The following is a 13,983-nucleotide window of genomic DNA, read 5'->3' as shown; positions in this document are numbered from 1 at the left end:
TCATCTACCTACTTTAATTTTTTTTGCAATCTACTTACTTTTCATTTGCAATGTATGCCATGATAACCGACTCATGATCATCAACGTGGATTCGAGTCCCGCCGCCGCTCAACTATTGTGGTGAGCCCACTCGTGATACAAGCATTTATTACGAGGGCTAACGGGACTATTAGTAATTTGTGTAATATAAATTACTAATAATCTTTAAAAAAATTAAGTCTTGTATCAAGAATGTTATTTGGTCCCACAGAAATTATTACAGATATTATTATGTTCTGGTGTAAAGTGGACAGACAGCCTGTGACCCCCATCGTGCCTCAAAGGTCGTCCAAATAAGATAGATCCAAGAACACGGCTCTACAAAAAATGATTTTCACGGAATTAATCAATCAACAGTAAACCGCTTAAGGATGGTAACTAATTACTACTACTGGCACTAATTTATGACGTTTTGTTGGCAAGAAAGACAAATTTTGGAAAATCCTTCCGTATAATAGTTACTAATTTCTTTATACGATTCCTTAGTAATAACATTTGACAGCGACATACCTACGCTAAAGGACGCATGGAAAATTAAAATAAACACAGATGAAAAGAAAAAGATATAGAAACATCCTACTCGTATGTAAATGTAACTTGATTTTGATCAAGATAATGCAATAATTAGTATTTATAGATGTTGACCTTGTTTGCGTAGATTTAATTAACGATTGTGAGGATTAATTGGTAGGTATAAACAAGCGGTGCACAGCAACTGCAAGGCGGTATGGAAGAAAATAAACATCAGTGAAATCCATTACCAATGTCTTAGTTAGTTCTACTTATTAGGTACATAGCCAGCTGAAGTTGTGGCTTCGAATCCTACTGGTGACAGACTTGAATGTTGTGAGCACGGCATTTAGTTAGCCGTCACTGGTTGAGTTTTTATTGGCATTCAAGCTGTAAATCCTAGCTGCACAGGAATTGCAGCAGTGGAAACGAGAGGCGGGATTAGTTTCTGAACCTGCCTTTTGCCCGTGGCTTCACTAAGTCCGCTTCAAAAGTCGAATCTGATTTTTACCTACATAAAATGCATCAATTTTAAACAAACAGCCGAAAGAAGTTGTTTAAATTGGTCTTAAAATTACCCGTAGGCCCAGTTTTTTTATCCGTAATTAAATTTACCAATTACAAACAGTTAAATAACAGCAAAATGCAATTTTTGAACTATGGTTAGCTTGCCTAAAAACAATTTTAAACATAAGTAGGTATGCATTTTATTTATATTAAATCATTGCGACCAAAATTTGACAAATGGTTATTTTAACTATAACGGATCAAAAAACTGGACCTAATGTACCAATGAACAATTTCACCATAGTACAAAATATCTCTTTACCGTTTAAACCCTAATTGAAAAGGGCCGGGCCAAATTGTATGCCTTTTATTTAATCTGTGTTGTTTCAACATCCTGCGTCGCCTTTAAAATGACGTGTTTCCGCGGTCATAAATAATATTGTTCGTCGCGGCCTTTTTAAGTAGAACATGAAAAATGATGACCCCTACAAGCAAATTCCTTTTTAATTAAAAACTCTTTGTTATATGAATGTGCCACGGAGAAGCGCACTTTTAAGGCACATAAAGGCGGGTACAGAATTGTGTCTCGTTATGTTACGTGTAATGTAACGGGAATCTGCGTGTAACGCTCGGTCAGCGTTCGTGCTGTTGTATCGACCGTCAGTTTTTACACACTCAGTTACACACGATCAGGATTCGCGTTAAGTTACGTGCAATTCAAACTATTAACGTTACATTTCACGATACATTACATTCCACAAGTTGAACCCGGCTTAATTGAAATGTGTACGAAGTTAGGTCGAGGAATCTCTAAGAATAATGCGAAGTATTAACGTAATTAGATCGACATGACGTCGATAGTTACGCCTTTCATTCATGAGTAGCGTAGTGTAGGCTGCAGCTAACAAAATAATACCTGCCTATTTCATTATTACATTTAAATAAAAATCTAATCGATCGATCTCTCGATTTATTAACACAGCTATTATCTACTCATGCCTTGCATAGTGAGAAATAAAGATAGATACTTTTTATTGCAATATTACCAACTAAAAACACATCTAAGGTATAAAATAAGAGCCATAACAAAGAGCCACTTTGACACTGTATCAAAAGTGTATAAGATTCATTACATCAAATGCATAAAAACGAAATATTTTAGTAAAAAGGATTTAAGTAGTTTCATTAATAACTATTTTAGGTAACAACTCTGAAGACTTTTTTGAAAACGGTCAAAGTAAAAAGACTGAAGGAATGCCTTTCATAGTAAAATTACCATGGCGTGAAAATTATATGCAATTTACAGCAAGTATGACGTCAGAGATTCCTGTAATGTTATATTAAGTAAGTAGCAGCCACAATTTCAAACTAAACGTTACTTACTTCTTATTAAATGATGATGAGGCATTTTAAAATTACCTTATTTCAAAAGATACATGTCATTATGCTATTTTCTATTAATACAGCCTTAATTTTGGGTAAGTATGACAATTTTCTTTTATACAGGATAGTAAGTAAGTAAATTGTTGCAAGAAAACTTTCAGTAATTTGGAAAATTCATAGTTATCAGTTAAAATTCAGTCGTATTCACTAGAACGAGAACAAAATAGTCGAAAAGCGTCTCTACATTGGCACCTCTGACAAATTTGTACGACACGAAAATTAAAGGAGTGACAAGATCATTGATGACGCTCCTCAACATCACCACACTTTTAAATCATGCCATATGAATAACAAACAAAAGAAGTTAAAACTAAACTATTAGGAAACATTTGTTGATAAACTATTTATGACTAGTGTAAAACAAGTTTAACATAAACACAGATTATTTTCTGAAACTTGGCCGTCCACACTTGCTCTCCACTCATAGCGGGAAGCACGGCAACATGTATAATAAACAATGTTTCGTCACCTATGTTTATGGACTGTTTATAAACTGTTTACAGTGATGATGAAACATTATGAAACATTGTTTATGAACAGTTTATAAACAGTGTTTATCTACAAATGTTGCCTAATGAATACATGGCTTAATTCTTCTAGCTAAACACCTTTTGACACAGCCAAAACTGTACCCGAAAATCTATTTTCCCACAAACGCCCCAAACCTCAATTCCGAACGCAAACGAGAAATGTACACCGAACACCGCGATGCAAACGAGATAAAACCGTAGAAACAGAATGGGCCCAGCTAATAGCTCTCATACAGCCACGTCACGTTCACAAACATAATCTAGGGCAGAGATGTTATGGATATCCTTAACCGTAACCGAAACTTTCGGATATCCGAAATAAAAAAATATCCGTAACCGTAACCGATTCAAAAGTTTCAGATAGTTTCGGATGTAGGCAGTTTAAATTATTTTTTGTATAGCATAATATTATGTAAAGGCATAACAGCCTGATTTACCTTTATATGCCATCTAGTATCAATTATTATTACTTTTTATTCGATGTAAAGTGTGCGGCCATGAATGAACCGTGTTGGATAACTGTTGCAAATTGCATTCTAAAGCAAAATCCGTAACCGTAACCGTAACCGAAACTTTCGGATATCCGAAATAAAAAAACATCCGTAACCGTAACCGAAACCGGTATAATATTATTACTATATCCGTAACCGTATCCATAACCGAAACTACATACTCATAACATCCCTAATCTAGGGGCGTTGTTCACAGCCTAATGAGGACCTGCAACCTGCAATTTGGTGTGTTTATAAAACTGCCAGACAAACCACTGGAGTGGTTACTCTGTATTCATCCCGCTGTAGGGCAACGTAAAATGTGGAGTTTTCCTTTTCCAGTGTTGGCCTTAATTAGTTATGTCACGTCAATGGGCCTGCGTAAGTAAACTTTGTAGCGTTGCGAGTTACCCTTGTGCTTTAGATTAGATTAGTACGTACGTACGTACGTTTACAGTGGCTTTAATTTAGTAACGTTTAACTATCAGTTTTGATTCAAAGTATTGACTCATTTTCATTATTACTAATTGAACTTAAGTAATTTGCTATTGATCAAAAGTAGTCATAAAACAAATGACTATCAGACGCGAAAGATAACTTTCATATTATTATATTTTATTTGTCAGCTAGCACCATTTTGATTAGCTCCAACTATTATCTTCATAGAGCTAGGCCAAGTTAAATAACAGTGCAGCCCGAGCTTTGCTCTCATGGTAGCATAAGTTGAATCTAATGGGCATTTTGTTTTCTTAGAAATATTATTTTTATTCAGAACAACAAACTATTACATAGATAAATTAGTTAGTTTTCTTATATTTAAAATTTGCAAGCTTAAAAATTCAATAGCAAGATTGCAATACCTAAATAAAACTGTATAATCTATAGGTAGGTATTATTATTCTGTTATTTAGAACAAGTAATCAGAACCGTAACAAAATAATTGAATATCTTCCAGCTGAATACATAAACTCATGCTCAAGAAACGACCCTGAAGTGAACGAATGTGCTCTCAAATCTGCAAGAGAATCAATCCACCAGTTCTCTTTGGGGGACCCAAGTAGAGGCCTGCCATCTTTAGACCCGGTGTATGTTGAAGAGATGATAGTATACATTCCTAATGAAAATGGGTTGAAATTAGTATTCAAAAATAATTATTTCCACGGTCTTGCTGGGATGCAGCTGGAGAATTTGAAGTAAGTTATTTTACGTATTTTATTTAAGGTCATAATGTCCCCTAGATGGGACATAGGTTCTCCACAACAGTCCTCCATCGCGTTCGATCTTTAGCTTCACGTTTGATCTCGCTCTTAGCTTTACCGATCTTCATCGCCTCGTCTTCGAGGCTCGATTCGAGCTAAGTTTGTTTGAGGCGACCATTTTACACATTGGCAACATTTTAAGTCTGGCAACGAGACTACGTATTTTTTTTAAGAATTGTTGGGTTTTTTTAAACCCCTTTTTATTTCAAACAGCTATTATCTCACCGTTGTCTAATAATAATATTATCTCTTTCTAGCAATAATAAAATCTTGAGTAGGTACTTAGTGAGGTAAAAAAATTATACCAACCGAATTAAAAACCTCCTCTTTTTGTTGAAGTCGGTTAAAACTGAATATTATTAAGTTGATGTTAAAGTTGTTCAGCGTTTTCCAATTTCTCAATAAGCCCGTGAGTGGTGTTTCGCTTTTATTGAGTTGAAATTAAGTTAACTCTTGGTTTAGGAGCCTAAAAGGAGGGTTAATTAAATTATCGCCATCATAAAATCATGACTTAGGTATATTAACTTGACCTTTGTCAAACCTTAACTTCAGCAAAATGTTACTTAAGTTAACACATTACTTCGAGAATTTTGCGTCGGTATTAATTTATTATTAACGAAGAACGTATAAAATAATTGAAATAATTTTAATAATAAAACCATCCGCTTTCTTCTGCAAAATGTTTCGGTTGTTAATTATTTTGTAACCAGGGAATTCATTCCTTCTGTTCGATTTCCAATTCCATGTAAAGTATTTTTATTCGTAATTATTCACCGCAAAGTTTATAAGGGCTCTCTTATTATTTGGGACATGACAACTAAAAATATCCAGCTCTATTAAATGAGTTGAGAAATCAAGACGACTAAAGCTTCATCTCAAGGACATAGCCATTTGTTAGAGCAGTTTTTCCTTTAGCTGCGACATACAACGCAGAAAGTACAAGCATTTGACAAGATTGTTTTGAATTAAAGCCGACACCAAGCCGCTGTATGTCGGCGGGCTTTGTGTGTTGAGTTGAGTCAACGATGCCCTTGATAATTATGCAACGTCAAATCGTCTACTTCACCACATTCTGTGCCAAAAACTACCAAATTATTAAAACAAAAAATTGCAATAGCAAGTCATTAATAACGAATTACGTAACAGTAAAACCGCATGCATTGCAAACTCGGTAAATTTCCGCACTTGGCAACACAACAACTACTTATAGAGTTTCTTGTCAAAGATTTAGGATTTTTTGTTGTTTAACCTTCACACAATGTGGTATTTAGAATTAATTGCAAGTTACTTACCAACTTACAAAGATTATTATTGCCTTACGTTTATTTATCTCTAAAGAATTCGCAAAATGTTTTTAAAAGCTCATTACTTTATACTTTTTGCTTTACTTCGAGAGAAATTGAGTTAGTTCAAAGCTTTTTATTATGAAATGGCCATATCTACTTTAATGCAAACCTTGTTATGATTATGTTTAGATATTTTGCCTATGTACATCATTAAGTACTTAAATTGTTTTGTTATGAAGGCATGATTGAGTATAATTAGTGAAAATCAGTTTTCACTGGTGCCATTTCAGGGCATGAAGCCCGTGAAGAACAGCACTACATTACAAATTATTATATTATTGTAAGAAACGAAAGTTTAAAAACATCATTTTTTAGAAATTGAGAATCATTTAGAAATTATTTCTTACTTTTTCTTCCTTTCAGTTATTTATTTATTTATTTATTTATTTATTTTATAGAAACCAACAGCGATACATTGAAAATATTAGTTATAAGATTTAGACTGATAGTATAGCCAATGAAAGGTTTCCCTTTTTATAAAAGTACATTGTTGTTGGGAAAAAATATGAATAAAAGATGTTAAAAAATAATAATAATTAAAAATAACAAAAATTCACAAAGAAGCAATTCATTGCGTCAATAATAGTCAATGGTTTCTGAGTGCCTTAATGACGTCCCTTTTAACTGTAAATTTAGTACTTGCAAAAAGGTCGATGTGTGCAAATTGTTTATTGAATGTACTAACAAGTCGCGACAAGACTGAGTTTCGATTGTAATTTGTATAGTGCTGGGGAGTATCCAACAAAGATACGTTGCGGGTGCGATATTTCGGAGTACGAAACGTGATCATCGAGACCAAGTCCGGGCAGTCAATCCTGCTATTCACTACATCGGACAACAAAGCCATGTCCAGGACAACACGCCTGTGCTCCAGAGATAAGAGGTTATGCTCAATACAGCTTTCTGTGTAACTACTAATGCTATTACGACAGCGAAAGTTGAGGTGATTTATAAATATTTTTTGAATTCGTTCAAGACGGTTTTTGTAAACTTTGTATTGCGGAGACCATACGGAACCAGCATATTCCAAGACACTTCTAACGTATGCAAAATACACCATTTTGATTGCATCGATATCTGAGAATGGCTTACAGATGCGAAGAACAAAACCCAGATTTTTGTAAGCTTTGCCGATAACATATTCAATATGGTCGGATAGTATCATTTTATGATCGAAATACACGCCTAGATCCCTTACATTTAGTTTTCGACTGATTTCTACTCCATCGAAGTGATAACTGTGTGTGACCGGCTTTGGTTTCCGCGTAAATGTTATACACTCACACTTACCTGCATTGACAGTTATATTATTTTGCCTATAGTACTGAAGCAAACGATCCAAGTCCTTTTGTATTAATATACAGTCTTGTCTTGTGTTAACTTTACGAAAAATCTTTTTGTCGTCAGCGTACATCAGATAGCTAGTGTGTTGCATGCATGATCCTATGTCATACAGGTAAGCGCTGTAGAAAAGTGGTCCCAAATGAGAGCCCTGGGGGACTCCGGTAGGTATGTTTACAAAATTCGAACGATATCCGCCTATTACAACTGCCTGTGAACGATTGGAGAGATAAGATTTAGTCCACCGGAGCAAATCACCATGGATTCCGAGTGTTATAATGATTTAGTTATCATGAGTCGTAAGTCGTAGCATTTCTGGGGGCTCGCGGTGAACAGAACCTCCATGGAGGCATTTTGCGCCCGTATTCACAAACGATGCTTGCTTAAGTGAAGCAGTAAAACGAACGCACAGCGTTGAATAGAGCTTTGTGATTGGTTCATGTGTCACCCTGTGCGTCCACCCGCACTGTGAGATCTCATAGTAATATGCTGAATAGCGTATTATTTTACTTTTACAGAATATTAACTCGTTCTAAAAAAATATACCTACATATTAAAATCTAATTTAGTGTAGGTACAGAATGATAAATAAAACCCCGGATTGGTGCAATATGCTTGAAATAGAACCACGATCTTAATTTTCAGATAAGTTTTATTAGTATTGACTTGCTTGTTGTTTTTTGGCTGTTCTTTAATGAACTATGTGCCTAACGACGGAGTCATGACTCACGGACAATTAGCCGGGCCTTTTAATTACGGCCAATATTATGAAAGACCTTAAGCTAAAGGGCGCTCAAATAATTAGGCACAGCCATGATTCAACAAGTACAAAAGGCGTAATGGAGTGAAAAACTCGCAGTGATCCGGCAGAACTTCCAGGGATGAAGGATTTTTAGGAATTAACCCATTTAGACCTACCGTACCCTATGTGGTACGGGATCTTTTTGAAAATATTTTGAAGTACCAAACTGTCGTTAATTTTTAAAAATGAATGTGACAGTAAGCTTAAAGTTATTATTTTACATAAAAATATTTAAAAATATGTTTTAACGAGTAGTTTCGGAAATATTTATGAAATTCCTCGACAGAAAACAAAAAGAAAATTTGCAATGTATTCAAGAAGGTATATTTCTTATTATTTATGGTAAATTATGTTATTTATCAATTTTATTTAAAAAATAGAGTACAATAGATATCATGACTACAAAAAAAAAATTATTGAGATTATTTTTATACGGTTTATTCCAGTCTTAAATAGGTGTACCGTATAAGGTACAGTAGGTCTATGCATGAGCAAATCATGCGAGAAAATATAATTTATTTTTTATTATTTTTATTTGTTTTATGCTATTGATGCTTCACTATATTGCCACAACTCATGAAAAATTTGATAATTTCAGCAAACATAAAGCAATGTTGGTATTTTTCTACTGCTGTCTTGTCAGATGACCGCTAATGATGATCAGACTGATGAAAATTCAGGCGATAAAGATAGTGTCAATGTAAATAATTACCTATAGAGTTTTCTTCGATGGATTTGCTGAATTTCCATCATCGTGTTGCTAAATGCGATTATGAATAGCACTAAATGTAACAAGTCAGAAGAAGCCAGGTCTTCTTCAGCCTTCCTCACTAACTTCGGAAAAGGTAGAAAAAAGAACCAAACGTGGTTAGTATCACAGAAAACGTCTTACAAGATATGCCAGGTATGATACAGGTGATTATGTGATTTTATTTTTATTTTATATCATACAAAAATAAATAAAAACCTTCTTTAAACAATGAGTATGTTTTGCATGCTTATAGACCTACTGTACCCTATATGGTACGGGCTCCCCACGGCCCCCTATTTATGGATAATTTTTTTAAATATTTTTTTCATGATTTTTATGCTTCCCTTTGTTAGTTTTTGCTGAAAAATCAAATTTTATTTACAAAAATAATTATCGGTCTAAATGGGTTAACTGAAACTTTAGAAAGGATGTTTCGGTTCAAAGCCATACTTTAAAACAGTAGGTACATACCTAGTTTGATTCAGGATAAAAGATGGAAATCCTTTGTTTACAAAGACCGAATGATTCTTATAGTGGTTCTGAGAAAAACGGTTTCGCTAGAACATCTGGACGCCATTTAGTACGATGGACGAAAGCCGTCAAGATGAAAATTTCCAAATAAACGAACTACAGAAAGTTGTGGACTGCCGTTAAATATTCCGGAAGTTCTATCCAGATGGTTTTTAATTAATTAAAATTACTATTTCAACTGCAGTTTTTTCAAGTAATTTCTGATTTCTTACCATAATTTAGATCATTAATTGTATCATTCCTTAGCCAAAATGATGACTTTCAGGTTTGATTTCGACAAGAAAATAATAACAACGGAAGCTCTAGTCAATTTGGACGTAATAAACAAGTACGAACTCTCAGGCAAGCTTATGGTAGTTCCAATCAAATCCAATGGGGATTCTTCTATAAAACTGAGTAAGTTAACAAAACATCAATTATTGATCTTCAAGAAATAATACCTACTCGTATAATAGAACAGAAAATTGGGCTGTTTATGAATTTGACGATATTTTCATACTTCGTTTACTATTACGAGTAAATATGGTTGTACCTAACGATACAATTTTTCCAGAAAATACCGATCTCCGTGTCAAAATGTGGTACGAACACGTAACGAGGGAGGACGGCAAAATACACTGGAATATCACAAAACACGACATCAAGTACGAGGTGGAGCGAGCCGTCTTCAGATTGGAGAACCTACTTGGAGATAAGCAAATTGGTGCGTGACGTAATATTTGCTGGATTTTTTTACCGCTAGGGAAATGTTAAAGTCAATTTACACACTCTTATGTTAGGAATTACGTCATGTTACAAATTATTAGCACAGTACATTCATAACTTCAACTCGTTATGAAACAGTAGAATGTGTAAAGGGTCGGTTAGTTAGATTTTGGAATGGATAGGTACTTTTAGGATTTCGGATTTTCTACTACATCAACTTCAAGGTAAAACACTGGCTAATAATAATGATCAAAGACCAAAATTAATTTTCTAGAATCAGCAATTTCCATTTAAATATTCCAGAAATAGTGATCTGCTCTTTGTGCTTTAGCACTAAATAACGCATCGGGGCCATTAATTTGCTTAATTAGTTATATTACAATTAATTGGATTACCGAAGGTTGGAGTCCTATTTCCATCTAATAAGATGGGATTTGTTCTTGAGACGACCTTGCATGAGATGCTAAAGTGCCAATTACATTTTAGGTTTTGTTGGTAGAGCTATTTATTATAGGCAAATATTTTAGATTAGATTAAAATTTTTACTAGCAATTTTTTGGTTAGGTATGGTTCTTATATCTTCATTCATCTTCTGCGTAGTATTTATTTGTTTTTGGATGAGATTTACCACTACTTCATTCGCTCATATATCTTTTTCTCAAAGAGCCCTAAGCACTTAATTCATTAATGAAAGTATTGTTCAAAAATTAATCTAATTTATTTAATGGTTCTAAAGCAATCGACATAAATAAATACAATGTCTATCCTTGGACAGACCTTTGGGAGACCTTTGTCCAACAGTGGAAGTCATTTGGCTGAAACGAATGAACATAATGTCAAACTTAAATCCGCAGATGAAAAATAAGCTAACAACAAAATAAAACAAAATAACATGACAAAACAATGGAAAAATAAAATAATATTTGTTCATCTCACATTTCCATTTGAAATAACATACAGTGATAATTCCGTAAACAGAAAAAAGGTTGGTAAACTTTGACCCTCAGAGCCGAGTTATTTTATAGACGCTCTCAACACGATGACCGCAAAAATGACCGAAAAATTTATGATGGATCACCACAGTACCCGCTAGGGGCATTTACAGGCGATAACAATGAAATTGAACAATTTACGAGCAAACGTGGATAGATAGATGGACAACATGTTCGTAATGCCTGAATTAGGCGGATTGTCTATAAATCAATCTACGAGTAGATTTCTAGACACGAAGTTATGAAGTATCAACTAAAGTCAATCTACCGAGGGTTTCCTAATCAGACAAGTAGCTTCAACCTAGCTTACATATACCCGGTTCCTAAGCAAAAACTTTTTGAAACCTATTGTTTACATGGTGGCTCTTTGCCCTTTGCTAAATTTATGTAAGCGATTATACTAATCAAAGTAAATAGGTAAATCGTTTGTACATTTTCACTCTAAAACGAACATCTAATTCGTGGTAGATTGTATCCGGTTTGTGTGGAATATGAATTTTTGAAAATTATGGCTTAATTAAATTTTTGAGTATTTACTTAAATTGCCCCTCACTACCTTTCTAAGAAACATTGAAAATAAAATAGTAATATTATGCAAGTTGAGATGATAAATAACATAAGGAAGTCGTGTGTTATTGATGAATGATAATATTATCCATTAGTTACAATATTTTTATCACACGCCAGCAGTCAGGCTTACCTTAAGTCATTAGTAACACTGGACCTAACTAATCAATAATACGAGATTATTGAACTGTATCATTTTACTTTTCTATAATACCTGAGTGTGAACACTACGTAAATAATAGAGTCAGAATAAGACATTAATAGGCTAGTTTCCTAAAAAAAATTTTTAGTCCGTCAATTTTAATATAAAAAAATATTGGACTCGTATACTTTTAATTGTCAATCAAACAAATAATTACAAAGTTATAGTACGTTAAAGTTCCGTGCGACGTCACAAAGTGCTGCACTTTTACGCACTCACTGACGTCACGGGCCTTTGCTTTAGAACTTTGGCACGCTTTATCTGTTTACATTTTCATTAGTTTTAAAAAGTGAAAAATACGTGTCGAGTAGTTTTTGATAAGCTAACTAACGGACTAATTAAAACTCTTGCTTTTTTACCCAGGAAACAACCCTATAGAGTATCTCTATGTTTGATTTGGTCCATGTTCTATCACCCCTGAAGTATCATTTGCGGTTGTAAAAAAGAAATCAACGGAATATTTTTTTTGTATTTTGACAGATTATTTCAATGTTTTAATATCTAAATGATTATAGTATTTAAAATAAGTCTTTTATACAATTGTAGGTGACCAAATCAACAATCTCCTGAACGAGGTGTGGCGTGACATAGTGGCTGATGTTGGCCCATACATCTGCAACGCGCTCAGCTCGGCCGTAGTGAAGAACTTGGGAGTGTTCCTGGACCAAGTGCCTATCGACGAACTGTTCCCGGAATAATTCAATACAGGGTGTAAGGGACATGTTAGCGTGTGATTTATTGAACTAGATTGCAAAGCGAGTGTTGGCTTTATAATATGTACTATTGCTATGTACACGAATGTTGTGAACAAAAATGTTAAAGTAGCATTATTGTTTGCGCTGCACAGTGTGTTATGGGACTGTATAAACGGACATTCTCATTGATTTGATGAAACGTATAGAGCTCAGTTATACAAACATGATAGTAAAACTCCCGTTTGAAAATTCCACGTAGTTTTCGCGGTATCAAAATTCAAAGTTACCTATTTTTTTACTTCAAAATTATGCAAAAATATTCTCACTCGTTAACTAATAACATTTAATTCAGAATTGTTATAATACTTCATAGAGCTCTTAAAACTACACGTAACTAGCGGCCGCCCGCGACTTCGTACGCGTGGATCCCGTTTTATCCCCTTTAAATTTTTCCTGAATTTTCTTTACTATAAACCTCACGGAGCCCGAGACCTTTCCAACGAATGCAAAACCGTGGAAATCGGTTCGTGCGTTCTGGAGTTATAGCGTCAGGGAGGAAAACCCGACTTATTTTTATATAGTAGATAAGCGTATTAAGTGCTTCGTAAACGCATTCAGTTAATTAGAAAAAATGATTTTAGTGATTTTTGTTTTTATTTTTTTTCTCAATTATACCTTAACTAGCTGTGCCCGCGACTTCGTCCGCGTGGAATAATGACTTTGGGTACTGGGTAGACACTTTTAATAATTTAGTCTAATTATTTTACAAATAGCTTTTGCCCGCGACTTCGTCCGCGGAGAAGTCGAAAACGTTCTCATTCGATTTTTAAATGTTATTATCTAAATGTTTGAATACTTATAAAATATAAAAATCTTAAAGGTTAAATTAATAAACATAAAAATAAAATTTTCTTATATTTTATGAATATGCAGCTCGGCCTTTAATCGGTGGTATTATCTTTTTACAACGAAATCGAAAACTACACCTACCGCAGTATTATTGGTAAACTTTTTTTTTATTTTCCAACAGGTGCTAGAATCACCAAGCTTCTAGCATGCCACTGGCCGTGGGAGAAGGAGCTTTTCCTCAAGACTACTCCCATTACCTCAAGGGCCTCCGCCAAAACTCTCGCGCGAAAATGAGTTTATGTATACAGCGCAAGCAGGTGCCCGCGGCTTGACCGTCATGCATTACTATGCATTGTTAGGCGAGCGCACGCAGCGGGCACCAACTCCGAGGTTAAGTGGAGGCCCCTAGAGTATAATAGTCTT

At 34.4% G+C, this 13,983-nt stretch overlaps 1 protein-coding gene across 1 annotated transcript; it reads left to right on the top strand.

The window, feature by feature from the left end:
* Window positions 1–3,818: 3,818 nt before the first annotated feature.
* Window positions 3,819–13,645, top strand: LOC135076140 (circadian clock-controlled protein daywake-like). Its single transcript, XM_063970610.1, has 5 exons — window positions 3,819–3,901; window positions 4,476–4,713; window positions 9,816–9,946; window positions 10,104–10,253; window positions 12,563–13,645. Exons 1-5 carry the CDS (start codon window positions 3,841–3,843, stop codon window positions 12,712–12,714), a joined length of 732 nt encoding a protein of 243 aa, XP_063826680.1. The 5' UTR covers window positions 3,819–3,840; the 3' UTR covers window positions 12,715–13,645.
* The last annotated feature ends 338 nt before the right edge of the window (window positions 13,646–13,983 follow it).

Source organism: Ostrinia nubilalis, chromosome 11, assembly GCF_963855985.1.
Source record: "Ostrinia nubilalis chromosome 11, ilOstNubi1.1, whole genome shotgun sequence".
Classification (NCBI taxonomy): Eukaryota; Metazoa; Arthropoda; class Insecta; order Lepidoptera; family Crambidae; genus Ostrinia; species Ostrinia nubilalis.
Note: the sequence above shows the minus strand (reverse complement) of the source record. Positions and strands in the feature narration are given on the sequence as shown.